This window comes from Pteronotus mesoamericanus, unplaced genomic scaffold, assembly GCF_021234165.1.
Source record: "Pteronotus mesoamericanus isolate MK-2021 breed Mesoamerican mustached bat unplaced genomic scaffold, CSHL_Meso_final scaffold_21, whole genome shotgun sequence".
Classification (NCBI taxonomy): domain Eukaryota; kingdom Metazoa; phylum Chordata; class Mammalia; order Chiroptera; family Mormoopidae; genus Pteronotus; species Pteronotus mesoamericanus.
Genome location: NW_026555310.1, coordinates 26237770 through 26253120, shown reverse-complemented (window position 1 = coordinate 26253120; position 15351 = coordinate 26237770). Strand labels below are relative to the sequence as shown.

Below are 15351 nucleotides of genomic sequence, written 5' to 3'. Positions count from 1 at the left end.
CCTGGGCCTGGTGAGCCAGTCGATTAAAGATGGGGTATAATCTTAGCTCCGAGAGTTGCATTATAAGTGGGACATTACAAACCAAAGGTTGTCCAGGACAGAGCCACTAGAACCATCAGGGGATGTCGAAAACAACAGGTCCTAGTGACACCACCTGGGAAAAGGGGGGGTGTTAAGCCTGGAGTAAAGGAATTCATTCATTCATTCAGTCACTCATTGTACAAGTATGTATCGGACCATGCTGAATCTGTCAATCAACCACCCAACCAAAGAAAGAGTTCTTCACTACATACAATACGCTAGGCACTATATAAGTACAAATGGTGCTATGTCCTGCTTTTTAAAACTATGTTATGGGATCAGAGTTTCATTGCTGTTTTTGAAAGGACCAAAAAAAACCTTAGTCTTTTCCAAAACCTGGTACCTCTTCCTAGATGAGATAGTCCAAGCTAGCCTACCCTCCTACTCAAAACAGGACCCTCCTCCACCACACCCCGGCAGAGGCTAATTCTTTTCTTCTGAAGAGTTCCTGTATGTGGTTTTGTCACCTCACAAGGTAGCCTGGCCCTTCATTTGTCAGAATGCATTTCCTTCTGTTGACCCGGCAAAGGACCTCACGGCCATCAAGGATGCACATGTCTGTGCTCCTCATGGATACAGGCTCACATTTCGTCCCTGTTCAGGTAAAAAGGCAGCTGCTGTGAGCACACCACTGCCCAGGGCATGAAACTTCACCATTAAATTAAAGCTGCCCAGGGCTTTAAACAGAGCCTGGTTTTTCTTTTAGCCATTACATGGGACTCCCAGGGGAGTCATGGTGTTTTGTTTTGTTTTTCTAATGTGGTAAGTTCTTAATATGCATATTCTCTTAATCTCTTAGGAATACCCACATAACAGGCGAAGAAATGGAGAAGCAGTTAGGTTAAGTAAATTCTAACAACTGCTGGGGAGTCTAACCCAGCTCTGTCCAGCCAAAAACATACAAACAAAAAAACCCTTTTTCCCCACCACTTCATGCTGCTTCTCATTCATATTTATCATTGAAAAAGTACTATAGAATCAAGAGCTTCATTTTAGGTAACATGTTTAATATAGAGGGTAGCTTTCCAATGTGGGAAATAGTAAATTTCCAACCCTTTAAGAAACTCACTTTCCTTAACATCCAGTGCCAGGGACTGTAGGAGGGGCTGGGCATGCAGACGGATGAGGCAGGGTTCTCTTTCCAGGACGTACCACCCCTGGGGGGAAACCAGAAGTGAAGCAAAGGGCAACAAAGTGTTACAGATGCTGCGATGGAAATACAGAAAGCATCCAATGCAGGCCCAAGAGAAGTGCAGGGGAATTTTTTCTGAAAGGCCCAAGAAAGACTATTCTGCCACATTAAAGTATGAAAGACTGCGGAGCCACATTAAATAATCCTGACGATGTGCACTCATGCCTGCCTTCGGCAAACATTCATAAAACACCCACTGCCTTAGTCCCGGGGGCCCATGTGGAAGACCAAACTTTCCGCCCTGCCCTCTGAAGCTTTTTTCCCTGCCTGACTCCAAAGTGAAAACTTCTTTCCCCGCCTCCACAGACACTCATGTGTTACTCAGCAGAAGCTGTGGGATTTACTGTTACTGCAAATGTTACAGTGCTTACTGGGGCTACATTTCCCAGCCATTTGCAGTTACTTCTGGGAAAAAGAGGGTGGGCAGAAGGGACTCCATGCCCTGGCCCCTGCTAATCACCCAGGAGCAACCTTTTGTCATCTCCCCTCCAACCCCGATGGAGACGGTGGTGCCAAAAAGACGGGCCTGGGTCCCTGAACCACCGCCTAGAGGAGGAATGCCAGCCTGCTTGGGCCCACGATACCATCAAGTGACAAATTTCTATCGTGTTGACAATGAGAGTTTAGCATTGTCAGCTATGGCAGTCAACCTGCCCTTAACTCACATGGCAGCGAAAGGACGCCTTTACAACTGTCCCGTCTCAGTTACAGAGGAAGTTTGTCAGGGCAGTGGTGCGGGACTATCCAATAAAATTCCCAGACGACAGGTTAAAGATGAAACAGACCAGAGCAAGGTTAACCCGCAGTGCGAACGAGGACTCAGGAGAAGGCCCCAGGACAAAGATGGTTCTTTTAATATATAAACTTTCCTACTAAAATACATGCATTCTTCTCCAGAAGTGGATTTCCTCCAAGCCAGAGCTCTCCTCCTCCTTCTCTCTTGTCCCTTTCCAAACCCCATAACAAGGCCATTACTTAAGCCACTCACCAGAATTTTTCAGCCTTATGCAAGGTTATTGGCTCTGACTCAGGGTCCTGGATTCCTATGAACAATAGGCCCCACAGAGGTTTCACATCAATAAAAACCCAAATGTACAGGAGGCCAAGAGGCTTGGCATGTGGATGATGCTGAGCAAGCCAGGCCTTTGGCTTGTGTGTCATGGTGAGTTCCAGGGCAGGGAGAGGAGTTCAAAGCCAGCTGACACAAAATAGTTTTGTGCAGGTTTAAGAACACCACAAAGTCCAAAGGGCTGTTTCAACTAGGAACAGTTAACTGCAGCCATTACTACCTCTACAAGTACAAAACAGAATGGTCTTGGAACGGTTCCTTCATGTTCAAAACTGAACCAGATCACATCCTCCCTTAACCAGTGACCCTGGGCAGCAGTAGAGCCCCGGGCCAGCAGTGAGCGGAGCACAGCCATTTAGATGAGGGACTGGGTGGAGGAAGACTTGAGCCAAGATTGCACGTGACTGTGCCTCAGTCGTCTCATCTGTGAAATGGACTCAGTGATGGTAGCCTCCTCATAGGCCTTCAAGGAGGTAAAAGAGATAACGTGTCAGGGACTGAAAACAATACATGGAATAACTTAGTATAGTCTATTGCATGGCTCCCTGGTACAAGCAAACCTCCCACAGTCTCCAAGCGTCATCTTGGAATTCTTGAAGAAATTTCCTAAGAGCCCCTGCAGCTGGTCCCTGAGCTGCAGCGGCTCAGTTTCTCCAGGGTGACACCTGAAACGCCACCCCCTCACACACACAGTCTCAGAGCTCGGAATAGAAAGGAAGTGCAGCCTGTGACCCAGTATGGACTCTGGTGTCCCAGCAAGTGGTGCCAAAGCAGGAACTGACCTTTTAAATCAGAGCCCTAGGTTGCCCAGACCTGGCTTTCTGCCTTGACTCTCTACTGTCAAGTGCACCAGCAGTGTGTGCATTCTGTGTCCCTTACGCATAACCCAGGTTACAGGGTTTCGCAGGCAAGCAATGCCAGGGCCTGATCCACATTCAGTAAAATACCTGCAACTGTGCAGGCAGTCTGTGCAAACTCGTCGCCCTGAAACTGTCTGACAAGCTGGCTACTTGTTCTAAGACAAAGAGCTAATTTGTACAAATGACTGCGTAGGGTTAAGAGCAGAGGCTTGGCGTGGGGAGGCCCCACTTGTGGACACCATGTAATCCCCTCTGAACCAGTTTCCTTTTGCATAAGTGCGAATAAGCAGCGCTTCCTCCACAGGGTTGCGCCAGGGATGAAATGTAGAGCCCCTGGCATGGCGCCTGGTGGTTTGGGGATGTAGGGTGACCCCCTTGAAGAGTATAGGCTTTTGATTCACAGCAGCTGTGCTCTGGCTCTTGGTAGCAGTTGTCCTTAGAGAAGTCACTTACTATTTTTTAGCCTAAGTGTTCCCACAAAAGAATAAAATAAAGGAACATCTACCTTGTGCAGTTGTGGTAAAACGCAGAACCGGTTGTGTAAACCTCCAGCTGAGGGTCAGACGGAGTCAGCACAAAGAAATGATGTACAATTCTCTGACTCTGTCTCTCAGCCTGGTGAGACCACCTGACCCTTCCCCTCGTTGCAGCACTGAGACGCCTCCAGAGTGAGCGTGCCCACTCGGTCCGGGATCCCCCATGAGTGCCCGCCATGCCCAAGGCCTGCTCCCCAGAATAGTAACAACGAGCCATGCTGAGTGCAGCCAAACTTGGAGGCAGCAGCTCGGTCAGAGAGGCCTCATCCACACACATATCTGACGGGGGTATGGGAAACTCAGTTTGGCAAATGCTGAAAGAAGTGGGAAGCATCCAAGTAATTTCAGATCGCTATTTTAATTTGCATTTTGTAAATCCATTGCACCGTCACTGAGGCATGAAATAAGAATAGTCACTTCATTTTTTTTCTATTGCTGCAAGACAAATGAAATGAATTATCCAAATGTCTAAATTCTTCACCTAAGACTGGTTGTAGAGAAGAGGCAATAAACTAATTTCCCTGTGCCATTTCCCTAACGTAAAATGTGTTTTTACTTACTGGCTGCAGGACAGGGGGTTGCTACAAGTTGTTAATACTCTAGAACTTCTCCCCTTGCAAAGGGCTGTGTTTTTTAAGCTAGACAGCAGACCGTGGCCATTGTCTTAGCCTGTGGTCCAGTAGCTCTGCTGCTTGCATTCGTTCACTAGCACAAGTCAAACTGATCCTTTTGCCACATGAATTCTAGGAGCTGAAGACCCCGCCATTCTGGTTTATTGAATAAGCCTTACCACGGGCTAACTCACAGTAAATGTGTGTCCATTCTTGGTTCAGGCCCATCACACAGAAAACTGGGAGCAGGATCAGCTAATTTTTGCCCCAATTTATCAGTATTTTATATAATTTTTACTCCAAAGCATTGATGCGGGACTCTGAGGATGTGCAGAGGTAATTTTCTTATCTAAACAAATGGTGCTTTGAAGAGGTGGTCAGCCATCTGATGAGATTCCCTAAAGATGAAGACGACTGTTGAGACCAAGAACTATAGTTCGTGGTCTAATTGTTGCCAAGGAATGATCAGCTCCCGATCTACCTTCGCATTCACCGGCAAGGGTGTCCTTGGAGGAGCCAGCCTGTGAGACCCGGGCCAGTGAGTTCAAACGAGGCTCCATGCTTCCTCTTCACAGCGTCAGGGAGACAAGATCTGATTTTACCTAATTTATACGGCAGGGTACTGCATTAAGTTTCATGCTTAAAAAATGCTTTCTGCTTAAAAATTTTTTAATACACTGACCTATGATAGCTAAGAGAAAAAATTTGTAGAATATATAGGCGTTTAAGAGAAGTGAGTCTAACTTTACTTGTTTCACTTAACTCTGTGACTTTATTTAAGCTACTGCCTTGTGTCTGAGTTTCAATTTGTCAGTAAAAGTGGGAATATCTTTGAAACTTGTCAGCACATATGAGTTCAGCTCTTGCTTCCCTTTCTTTAAAATAAATGAAATGGCAGAAGGTCTCAGCATATGCAACCATTACAAGTAAGAAATGTTAAAATAGGATAAGCTATGAAAGACTATAGATATTGATTTCTCACTGTGTGTGTGTGTGTGTGATTCCTTATTTTTCCATTATTTTAGACTGCATTCATTTATAGGGATAGAAATGACTGAAGTTGGAGAAATTACATCCCACTCCACAGCCGGGTTTGGGGCACAAGACTGCCTGCCTGAGGGCTCCCGGGGGCAGCCCTGAGAAGCAGCGGAAATCGGGCCACGTGCCTGGGACCACAGTCAGGAAGGAAAGGGCCCTGGGACTCACTGGGACCAGGACCATCTGGGCCTGGCAGGGGCCCTGGTTCATTGCCCACCTCATCCCAGCACCAAATAAAGGTGATATGCCTAAGGCTCTCTAGGCAGCTTCTCAGCTCTTAAAATATCCCAACTGATAGAGAAATTCAGGTTCAGTGAGCCCCTCAGTTCCCTCAGAGCACCTCACAGCCATGTCATACTGCAACCGAGCATAGAGTCTGATTAGTGTGGTTCTTACTAATCCCTTTTATCTTGTCAGAATGTTACTAGCTTTTCATCTTATAACCTTTCTTTCACAAATGTGACGAGATAAACCTGAACATTTGGGTATTAGGAGATTGATAACTATGACCTTCTCCACCAAAGCAACTGAGCACTTCTCAGAAAACCCAAGCTGAAGCCAACTGGCTGCTTCCGCTTTTCCTGTGCTCCACGCCGCCAATGCACAGGAGCAGAGCCCAGGCGGGCGGCTGTGCCGTGGTGCGCGAGGGAGCAGGTCTCAGAGAGACCGGCAGCCACAGCGGATTGGGACGCCACCAGGATGATGGCAAGATAATGGGTGGGGAAAAGAGATGTGAATACAGACGGAAATTCCTGTCTTTGACCCAGAACTGTTTCCTGCCCTTTGGGAAAAACTAAGTGTCACAAGGATAAAATCACAGCCTCTAGGAAATCAGCAGTGTTGGTTTCGGGGTGTAATTCTGCCTCAGGAGATCGATGAGATCAGCTCTAGGAAAAAATAAGGTCAGCTACACAATTCTTTCGATTGCATGTTCTCTGAGGGCAGAGGTTTTATCTAGAATTCTCTTTAATATCCAGTTCTTAAAAGTAGACACTTACTAAATGTTTACTGATTGAAAGTTGTCTTCTCCTTCTCCTACTTAGAAACCACCGGGCTTTACATACGCCCCTTTGCGAAGTCTGTCCAACTTTCTGGTAATGATGCTCATGCAAGCCTCCTTCGGCAAGCACGCAGGGAAAGTGAGCAGAGCCCGTCCTGGTGAGATCCCTGCCCAACCCCTAATGCAGCCTCTGCAAATTTTAGAAAACAAGTGAATCTCAAATTTTCCTAGAGAAAAGTACAAAAGGAAAAGTTTTAAGTGATTAGAGTGTCTCTCACCTTAGCTTCCCACGACCCAGTGCTTCTTTAGGAATAGGGGAGGGGGAAATAAAATTCACTGCTCACCTTTTATATACACAAGACTATAATCCTTGGGATAAGGAAAGTCAACAGCTCATTGCATGGGGACAATTTCGCAAATGCAGTGCAGTAACTGGATCCAAACACAGCAAGTTAGCCCTGCTGAACTGAGAGGGTAAAGATCAGAGTTCAGGGCACAGGGAATGGCTGGATTTTCCAAAGAAGGGCACCAGAGTGGAAGCAGTTGTGCAGGGAGTGGCTGCAGAAATTTATAAGTGAATCCACCCAGTTCACACATGGAGCAACATTACCCAGTGCTGATCAGAGAGTGGCTGCTATAAGGCTGAGAGTAGATGAGTGCTACCAGAGGTAGCTGTGCTGGGGACATTAGAGATCCAGCCCACCATAAGTGAAGAGATCTGTTTAACACTTTTAAACAACTTAAGCATCCAGCAGAGATACAAAGTATTCTGGGAATTCATCCAAAAAAAAGGTATTTCTTACAGGTAAAAACTCCACGGTATACACTGTTTTTGACATGTATAGATGAAGCCTAAAATCAAGCCTCACCAGATGTGTAGAAGAGTTTGTAGACAGAGTTCCATCAAGATGGTAAGACCTTTTAAAACATATTGAGTTTACCATGACGCACCCTAACGAAGCATAAAACCAAAGGTATACAAATTCAAAGTGACCGACCAGAATAGAATTGCTTGCTAGAACAAGAATAAATATCTTTCAAAGGAAGATAACATATTCTAGAGTATCTAAAACACATATACAATATCAAATATGTAATACAAATTATTATACATGCAAAGAAAGAGAAAACTAGGGCCCACAGTGAGGAAGAAAAGTGATCCATAAAAACTGAGCCTGAGGTGGCCCAAGTGCAGGATTTAGCAGGTAAAGATTATACAGTAGCCTTTATGTGTTACAGAAATTTTTAAGAGTTGTTCAAAGAATAAAAGAGAAATATTATTTTAATGAGTGAACAGACAGAAAGTCTCAGCAGAAAAAAATGGAAGCTAAATAAAAGAATATGTAAATTGTAGAACTGATAAAATAAAAATAACTGTAAGGAAAATTTATCTAGACTGAAACAACAGCATATTAGAAAACAGACCACAGGAAAGGAAAAAAGAGCTGACGAATCTGAATATATATTATAAAAATTTTTCCAATCTGAAGATGGGGAAAAAAAGGTTAAAAAAATAACAGAGACTCAAGGATCTTTAAAATGATATCAAGTGGCCTAACATACATGTAATTGGAGGTGGAAGGAGAGTAAAAGAGAAAGGAGCAGAGAAAAATACCAGAAGGAATAAGAGCTTCCAATAATGGCAAAACAATGACTTACAAATCCAGAAATCCACTGAAGCCCACAGAGAATAAATACCAAGAAAATACATTTACCAAATATATAAAGAAGCTGCTAAAAATAAAAGCTATTGGAAAGAACCTTGAAAAGCAAGAGGGAAAAAAACATGAACGATGACTAACTTACCATCAACAACAAGAGAAGCTAAAAAAGAAAATCAATGGAGTGACACTTTTGAAGTTTTCTAATCAAAAGGGACAACCTAGATTTCCATATTCAGTGAAAAATAGACATTCAAAAGGAAGGTGACTTCAACTTTGGGCTCAGATGAAGTCAGAGCGACTGGATTTAACCCCTAGCGTGAAACAATTGAAAAACACACAATATATGAAAGAACAGCTTCCAGGAGAGTGGACACTGGGCAATAAATGACAGCGATCACTGCTCCAGCTTTTTGCCTGGAGATGGTTTCCAAGCTGCAGGGCAGGCAGGGAGAACTCACATGGAATCGGCAGACTCGAGGTGAGGAGTCTAAGCTCGGAGAGTGGAACAGGAAGGGAGTGAGAGATCTTGCACAGAGTAGTCAGAGTAGTTGAGAGGAGGAAGCTGCAGGAAGAGAGCGCTCTGGAGATCTGCACAGGGCCCCACAGGACCTTACACTGCGCGTAAGTCAATGCTTATGCAGGAGAAAATTGCTCAAGGCTGAGGAAAGAACCACCAGAAAGGATTAGAGGAATAATTCTCAGAGCTCACACAGGACCAAGAATAGTTCTTATCACCTGCAAGAGTGGAAAACATCATAATTCAGGAAGCAATAGGTTGAGTATCCAGAGGGGTTTTGCCTTGACAGCGGGAGAAAATTAGCTCTAATGTAAATGCTGCTCTGGGCCACCTAACAGAGTTTAAAGGCAGAATCAGAAAAACTCAAACTCGTCCCAACTAACTTAGCAGTATTCTGAAAAAACGAAGAACCATTATATTTATGGGAATACAAAAGAATCCGACAGCAACAAGGGAAAATTCACAATGTCAGGCATCCCATTTTAATTTTTCTTATTTTCTTTTGTCTTATCCTTACATCTTCAGATATTTTCAATAAGGGCTAAGTGATAAATGTGTATCAGTACTTATGAAATGGAAAAGATCTACAATAATTCATCATTCTCTTGTTTGTTTCATTTTATCTGAGGGGCGGTGTTATGGAGAGATTGAGAAATAGAAAATGGGAGACTCTCATATACCTCACGATTTGGGGAGAATTTTCTTGTCTATAAAATATAACTCACAGAGTTATTGTACATATCGAATAAAGCATTTCTGTGAAGCCTTTAGTGATTGTAAGTGCTGTGTGAATTTGTTTTTACTACTATGACTAACTATGACTAGACAGTAGAAGGAAGAGATGATGAGATAAATAGAGGTAAAAAAAAAGGAAACTGAAGAAAGCAGTCTAGAGTGGTTTCTACCCACTCAAAAATACACTGAAAATCAGTTTTAAGAAAATAAAAGAGTGAGCCTCTGTTTTCCCATTCCATTCAACCTTGAGCCCCAGTCCACATACCAAAGAGCCCCTTTGCCAATGATACAGAAGCCATTTATTAACATACAGCAAGTACTGTTTATTGCAGACTTTCCAGCTGACTCATGTGAAAAAGGCACTATGAAAATTAATGAATCTAGATAATCTCTCTAAATGGGTTTATGTTAAAATATACAACATTCTTACATAACATCTGTTTTATATATGAGAAATAATATAACATTTAATGACAAAAATCGTGTTTTCAAAAATAACATTTGTTGAAGGTTAAGTATCTTTCTTTTCTATATCTAGAATCTTTCACAGGATTAACATATGTGTAAATTGTTTCTTATTACCAGAAAAACTTGACACAGATAAACACATAAAATGGCCCCAATTTCCTTTTAACTGCTAATATCAATATTCAGAACTGAGACCTTCATTAAGCAAAATACTGTAACTCACACCAATGCAGGCTATTCCCTGTGACATATTTTGAATATATATGACCTCTTTTCCACTTGTGCTTTCTCATATATAAGAACAGAGAATAGGTAATAAGCAGAATATAAGCTAAATCAAAATACAAGCTATACATGGAATTGTAGTCAACAGAGCCATGACAAAATGTCTTGGGAATGCTCCATAGGTTTAGCTTTTGCATGTCCAAGGCCTCGTTGTATTTTACGGTTCATTAAATGTTTTAATTTTTTAAAAAGTGTTGGCATTAAGAACTTTACATAAATTGAAATATTCTATCATTGAGTATGTCAAACAAGAGACCTAAGTAAGCAGAGGCTAGCCTGACATCACTACACCCTGAATGACAGACACCATAGTCACAGGCAAATCTGGAACTGTTTAGAGTTTGAGTCACGGGCAATATTTTTGTTCTGCTGAGATACATAAGTTCATCACTGTCAAAAAATGCCGGCTTATACACTGAGATGAAGATGAAATAATCCAATAAAGAAAACCTCACCTGTGGTAAACAAAATGTTTCCCAAGGTCAAAAAATTCTATTTAAAATTTTTCAGTTTTAATAAAAATGGGTCCAGAAGCAAGTCCTCTACTTACTTATGTTTGCACTGTTATTTTATGGCGATAAATAAAGTATACCAAGAGATTAAAAAAAAACCTGACATTCCCTTCAAGGCTTCTTAAAACAAAGCACGTTGGAATAATGCCGGAAATTTAAATGGAGTTTCAAAACAAAGAAAGAAAGAAATTAGTGACTGCTTCCCTCATCAAAAGATTCCACTCCTGAATCACTAGCAGCAGCACTGATTTTCTCCTGTCGTCTCCGCATGATTTCTTGCAATTCGGAGCTGCCACTGCTATCCTGAAAAATAAACACCATTCGGACAAGGCGGTTACTGGTTTGTGCAAGACTGTAGGTCACGTAATCAGACAAGCTCAGGTTGAAAGTCCTTTGCGTTTTTCTTCTAATATGTCTTGAGGGGAAACTCAAGGTTGCCCTTCTGTGATGCTTCTGGGTGTCACTAACATACCACATTAATTTTTCTTCCCATTTATATAGTGTTTTAAGGCATTCTTTCACCATGCCTTTCATTTGAACATGATAAAGATAAGTCAATAATGCATGTGCAGCTCTAGATTCCCTGGGATAACGAGGATATGTGCACAATAATATAATAACAGAAAATTATCAAAGAACGCTCGTTAGCTCAGGGAAGATACTCATCCCTCTTTAGGGGATTCTCACTCAGGCCGGAAGACTGGGCTCTGAACACACCAGGTTTCCCTCTACACACGCCTGACCCTCTGACATCATGTCCTTTTCTCCTCCCCAAGCTGTCCTACACTGCCTGTGCACCCTCCTCGTCCTGCTCCCATCAATGGAAGTACAACACAGGTAAGTAATCTAAAAAGTGAACTAGATGCAAGAGAAGGGTATGGTGGGAAGGGCGCTGAGGAAGACGAAGAGCCTCAGGTTGTCAGTCTCTGCCTCCATTCACAGCGAAAGGAACAGGAGCAAGAGACCAGGAGCAGCTGGCAGTGAGGCCAATGACAATGGTGAGGGACCTGGACTAAAGGAGCCCAGAGATGTGAGGGATACAGAACTTTTCGTCATACCCTTAGGAAGTAATTTATATACACTCAATAAAATTAGAATGTATTTTAATGGTAACAAAACTGTCTCAGAAAAGATATAATCCCTTATTCATATTCAATATGCAGAAAGCCGCAGGGAAAATTTCCAAGGGAAATAAAATTTCTCCTGACTGAGAATAGTTATAGAGTTGTATGCATGAAGCTATTCTACTCTGAGTTGACTATTGAGTTTATATAATATACCTGCTAGAGATAATTATGTATCAGTTTCACCCCAAAGCCTATATCCTTTCATTTGAGTCCAAGTATAATGTTCATGAAAGCTATTAACAGCGGTAAGATGAAACGGTTGGGAACTACTACCCGTGCAAAAAGCCCATTTTAAGTAGAGTAGGATATTGGAAGCTTATGTCCAATCTAGAAAACATTTACTCTTCTGCACTCCTACAGACAACTATGACTAAAGAATTATTCTTTAGGGCTTTCTATATTTATGATCCCTATCTAACATTATCCCTCTGATTAAGAGGGGGGACCTCCCCAAAACACAATTATCTTCTGGAAGGCAGGTCCCTGTAGTACAGGCCTGCCCTGCTAGGTAAGTGTTCTGAGAACCAATCTTTATCGGTGTTCCAGCTGGTGTCATTGTGAGAGGCTGCATTTGGCTTCGGTGAATTTTTTTTTGGAGACTCTTTCAATGCATTGGCCCATTTCATGATGGGAGATTTACGAGCGCACCTGCCCACGCTGCACTGCGTGTTCAGCAGTTTTTGACCAGAAACAGCATGACCCCCCACATCCCACTCTCCTTATTCACCCGATCTCGCCCAGGCAACTTTGTTTGTTTGTTTCACTGGATGAAAATAGTCCTCAAAGGGAAATATTTTGCTGATGTGGAAGAGGCAAAACAAATAAACAAACAAACAAACATGGCAGAAGCACTAAAAGGCATCAAAATCCACCAGTTCACAAACTGTTTTGAGTAGTGGAAAAAATGTCTCAAACAGGTGTATTGCCTCAAATGGAGAATACTTTGAAAGTGACTGAAATTTAAACATGTAAGAATAAATGCACAATTTTTTATAAATAAATTCTGGGGTTTTTTGGTCCCTCCTCGTATTTAGTTATATAACCAGGTCTAAGACACATCACGAGAGTTTTAAGACCTTATAACCTTTAACTTACTGGAACCTCCAAACTAAATATTAAGAACAGGCAAAAGAGTTCAACCTCTTAAGGCATTTATTCACAGAGGTGAATGTCCATTACTGTGTCAAAATGAAAATTCCTACAGAAATAGCTAATGCATATAAAATGAGAACATTAGGTTTTCATTAAATGTCCAGAAGTATATGTCCAAGTTTCATGTTACACGAGCATTTAAAACAAATCCCCCTCCAAATGCTCACTGATGGTCTCCAGTGACAAATTACAAAAGCTGAATCAAATTTAATTCAGCTTTCTATGAAAGAGAAATTGACCAATGTGGACATAAACAGATGACTCTACAGCTTTCAATTTGCAGTCTGTGCTCTGGACAAATACAGAACAGCACTTTAGCTTGACAAGTCCTACCTCTAATGCAGCTTTCTGCACGGTGATTTGGTTAAAGACTCTGGCCCCTTCAGGGCAGACTGTCTTCAGTTCTTCTTTATTGAGCGAGAAAAGTTGTGCACCATTTAATACTCCAAGACTATTGACAGTCCTGGAACAAAAACAGGAAGGAAAAAGAAATAAGGCATTTGAAATATTGTCTACAAAAAAATTTTCTGGTCCTGCTCTAACCTGTTTCCTAAGTGTCTCATACCCTGCAACTTATAAAATGTATACAGTGCTTGGTTAGGACAATGACAAGGGACATTGATGACGATGACCCTGAGGCCAGATAAGATGATTATGAAGTATCAGAAAGGAGCCAATCTGGTTTAGTATCATTACTGTTTAGGATCAATTCCTTGAAACGTGGTGTTTTATAGGAAGAAGAGATAACTTTCTAGTAACCAGGTAATTGACTAACCAGTGTATCTCGCTTTTCAGTCATGCTGGGCAAGTTTGTAATATTCAAGTTCTCTTGAATATGCAGTAAATAGTTCATTGTACCAAAACATGTAAGCTGAAAGGAGTTCATCATCACCATCACCAAACCAGGGTTACTGGAAATGTTAAGGGTCTTTTTCAAGAAGAAGAAGAAATATCAAAAGTATGAATAATAAATGGCAATAAAAAAAAAGAATGAAATCTCACCATTTGCTACTGCGTGGATGGACTTAGGGGGTGTTACATTAAGTGAAATAAGTCAGCCAGGGAAAGACAAATGAGTTCACTTATACGTAGATCTGAAGAACAGTATAAACGAACCAACAATTCAAAAAGACTCGTAGACACAGAAGACAGACTGGTGGTTGGCAGAGGGAAGCGGGGTTGGGGGACTGGGTGAAAGAGGTTAAGGGATTGAAAAGTACAGATTAGCAGTTACAACATAGTCATGGGGATATAAAGTACAGCACAGTGAATACAGTCAATAATATTGTAATAACTATGTGTGGTGCCAATGGGGAATTGGGAATATCGAGGAACACTTCATAAAGTACATGATTGTCTAACCACCATCCTGTATACCTGAAACTAATTAAAATAATATTGAATGTAAACTGTAATTGAGAAAAGTTTTAAAAGTTGCCTTGGCCAGTGTGACTCAGTTGGTTAGGCAATGCTCCATGAACCAAAAGGTCTTGGGTTCGATTCCCAGTCAGGGCACATGCCTGGGTTGTGGGTTTAGTACCCCGTTGTGGGGCAGGGCCTACAAGAGGCAACCAATTGATGTTTCTTTCTCACATCACTGTTTCTCTCATTTTTTCTCTTCCCCTCCTTCTCTCTCTCTAAAAGCAATGAAAAAAATGTCCTTTGTGTGAAGTTTAGATCAATTAAAAATTAAGGTGTATAAAGACTCAAATAAAATCAAGTGAAAAGAGCCTTTAAAAAAAATAATCTATTAACAAAACTATAGGTAAATTAGAAATTTTACCACAGGTTTACTAAAGAAAAGCCCTTTTAGATTATGTTCTACAATAGGTATTATTATCTATTTTATTTGCCTGGAATCTATATCCTGCAGCAGAAGGAAAGATTCTGCTAGATGTATGGTGTGGGGAGTCTAGCTAAGACCAGCCCTACCCTGTGTGACCAGGGAAGGGAATTGGAAAGCTACCAGCCTCAAAGCTGCTGACAGTTTACTAAAGGGACTGATGATGAATGGGCACCACCATTTAGAAAATGGGGTGCCATCAAAAAACAGTTATTTCTGCTTCTTCCAATTCTTTTTTATAGCTGCATTCATTTCCTGAGCATGAAACAAAGGCAGCTTGGGCTCCCACATTTCTTAAGAGTCATTTGTGACATCTTAGTGACCAAATTGAAAACAATGCGTGTTTATACACAAAGCTGTAAAGTATTCCCAGAGAGACTTACACAGGGTTGAACCCCTTTGACTGTAGCCATGTCTTCACATCCTCTGATGTGGAGTCGTAAGTGATGTTGACAACTGGCACATTCTGCCGTGGCACGTGGAACTTCTTCTGGGCACTCCGGCCAATGGTCAGCCTGTGGATGAGCTCATCCTGCACCTCCTCCATCTGGGATTTCCTTCCTACACACCAACACGGAGTAGGTTATTTCTGAAAACTCCTAACATATGTCACTCTTTCCAGAACCCCAATGCCAACAACCCTTCCACACCAGAGGACTTA

At 42.0% G+C, this 15351-nt stretch overlaps 1 protein-coding gene across 3 annotated transcripts in view; it reads right to left on the bottom strand.

The window, feature by feature from the left end:
• Positions 1–9601: 9601 nt before the first annotated feature.
• The window catches only part of EPS8 (EGFR pathway substrate 8, signaling adaptor), a 154321-nt gene continuing 148571 nt past the window's right edge, over positions 9602–15351 (bottom strand). For all 3 annotated transcript variants that reach the window (XM_054591397.1, XM_054591395.1, XM_054591396.1), the window contains 3 exons: positions 15074–15251; positions 13181–13310; positions 9602–10871 (listed from right to left, as the gene is read on the bottom strand). In XM_054591397.1, the coding sequence (XP_054447372.1) occupies positions 10758–10871; positions 13181–13310; positions 15074–15251 (422 nt within the window). In that variant the 3' untranslated portion in view covers positions 9602–10757. The remainder of the gene's footprint in view (positions 10872–13180; positions 13311–15073; positions 15252–15351) is intronic.